Raw genomic sequence first — 2,181 nt, 5'->3', positions numbered from 1 at the left:
GGGTAGAACCTGAGGAGGACCTCGTGTTCAAACTCTGACGTGTTGCTGTGATTTATAAAGGAAAGATGCGCAGAAACATGCGTACGGTTTTATAAATCTGAATTTTTTTTGGCGTACGCCATTTCTGCCTTTTGGCCGTATGTTTACTTTTAGTATGGTTTCCAGGCAACCCTTTATAAATGAGACCCCTGGACAGTCCAGGACAGTCCAGGACAGAGCTCATGTTTCCTGTCAGCACAGAGTTGAGTTGGACTGGGGACAGGTACGTTGTTGGACATGACTTCCTGTGTTCAGTTTCAGTCCATAGGATGACACATGAGGCCTGGCCTGTTTGTGTATAAAAATACAGAGAAACACTTGAAGTCCTGATGAGGTAAATGTATGCAGCTGTGGCGGAGTGGTTAGTGGGAGTCGTCCTGGAACTGGAAGGTCGTCGGTTCGATCCCCCGTTCCAGCTGCTTCAGTCCTTGTGTCCTTGGTTAAGACACTTCACCCACCTTGCCTACTGATGGTGGTCAGAGGGTCTGGTGGTCCCGGTGCATGGCAGCCCCACCTCTGTCAGTGTGCCCCAGGGCAGCTGTGGCTACAGTGTAGCTTACCACCATCAGTGTGTGAATGTGTGTAAGTGTAAAGAGTTTTAAAGGATATAAAGTTCAGTCCATTTACGGTTCCTGTTAATTTCCCACAGAATGAGTGTGAACGTGGTTTCTCCTGTGATGTAATGCTCATCCTTCGGTCTGCTCAGACTGGGRTCTTCTTTGGTCTAAAGTGGATCCTCTGGAACTAGTTCTTACATGACGTGTGTGTAAGGTTGGACTCAACTAGTGAGAGTKTGTGATTTATTCTGTTTTCTGTTAAAGGGAGTCACAATGTTTGGACCATGTAGCAGCAGAGCTTCAGCTCAGACACAGATAACAGCCGACTCTTACCCGTCTCTGTAATTGATCACGGTGTCGATGATGGTGTTCATCTGCTTGGTGAGCTTGGGGGGGTTGGGGGACAGCTTCTCCGCTGGAGGACGTCCACGTCTCTTCTTGGCCTTCAAGCCTGCGTCGTCTCGACTCGACGAGTCTTTGCCCACACGCCGCTTACGTTTGCGTTTTTTCAGGCGGATCTCCTCCTCCATCTCCTCCAGGTTTCCATCCTCGATGGCCTGCAGGTTGGATTATCTGTCAGCAGACTAACAGCTTCAGCTACAGTCTTTATGACTCAACAYAAACTTTCTATCTTCTGTCAGAAGAGCTGACAGGTTGAAACAATTCAATCCTATGACTTGTTCAGGCTTTTTAATGACCGATGTCCAAAAATGCATTCATGAACCATGTTTCCATCAAGGCTTTTGATGCACATTTAGAAGTGTCGCATTAAAAATGTGCAAAATAGTCAGATGGAAACAGAAAAATTCGAAAAAAAAAATCCTCAATTCGCTAAAAAGTTTTTACGCTCTCTCGAGGTGGTTTTTGGATGATTCACAAAGTAGTTAATGCGCAAAACAGGAGATGGAAACACGTTTGCTGAATAAATCCTGACGTAGCGCATATTTACCTCACGTGACGTTGAGCTGTTTACTCTTTCCTGCCTCGTCTGGATGTTAGACCTGCGTAGATACACGTGTCGTTCTGCTGCGTAGTTTAACATTGCGTTTATTTCTCTACGTCTCCTGGCAGCGTTAAACANACAAGAACAGCAGGACAGCAAAAGTGACACTTTTGATACACGCGCAGGGCGCATCCACCTCACCAGTGTGGATGTTATAAAACTTCACATTTAAAGTCTGTATTTGTCACGCGAGGGTGTGTGTGTGTGTGTGTGTGTGTGTGTGTGCGCGCGCGCGTGTGCGCAGGGGGCGGGGGTGTCTGCCACCGATAACAGAGCAGGCAGGAGGGGGAGAGGACGAGGAGAAGAGCGCTGAACTAATTTTATCTGACTTATTTAATTTTATTTTTATTGTTTTTATCGTCCTGCAGGCTCTGAGAGAAAATTAATTTGAAGCAGTTTTTTTTTAAATAAAAATCGTTAGATTACTCTAAAGCAAAATGAGTGAAAATCTGTGTCAGTTCCAGACATTGTGTTCAGGTGAGCAGCTGTCAGTCAGCACCTGTCTGAACCAATCACTGATCATCTGACTGATTTAAATACATCTTAACATTCATGAGGTACTTTACATTGACTGTTTATGGT

General features: G+C 45.5%; 1 protein-coding gene across 1 annotated transcript in view; it reads right to left on the bottom strand.

Moving 5' to 3' along the window:
- Window positions 1-2,181, bottom strand: part of smarca2 (SWI/SNF related BAF chromatin remodeling complex subunit ATPase 2) — a gene marked incomplete in the record, with an annotated part of 64,893 nt that overhangs the window by 5,944 nt on the left and 56,768 nt on the right. The window contains 1 exon segment of the mRNA XM_014033183.1: window positions 930-1,153. Within this exon segment, the coding sequence (XP_013888637.1) occupies window positions 930-1,153 (224 nt within the window).

Source organism: Austrofundulus limnaeus, unplaced genomic scaffold (genome assembly GCF_001266775.1).
Source record: "Austrofundulus limnaeus strain Quisiro unplaced genomic scaffold, Austrofundulus_limnaeus-1.0 Scaffold1656, whole genome shotgun sequence".
NCBI classification, from domain to species: Eukaryota; Metazoa; Chordata; class Actinopteri; order Cyprinodontiformes; family Rivulidae; genus Austrofundulus; species Austrofundulus limnaeus.
This window is presented reverse-complemented; position numbering and strand designations above follow the sequence as displayed.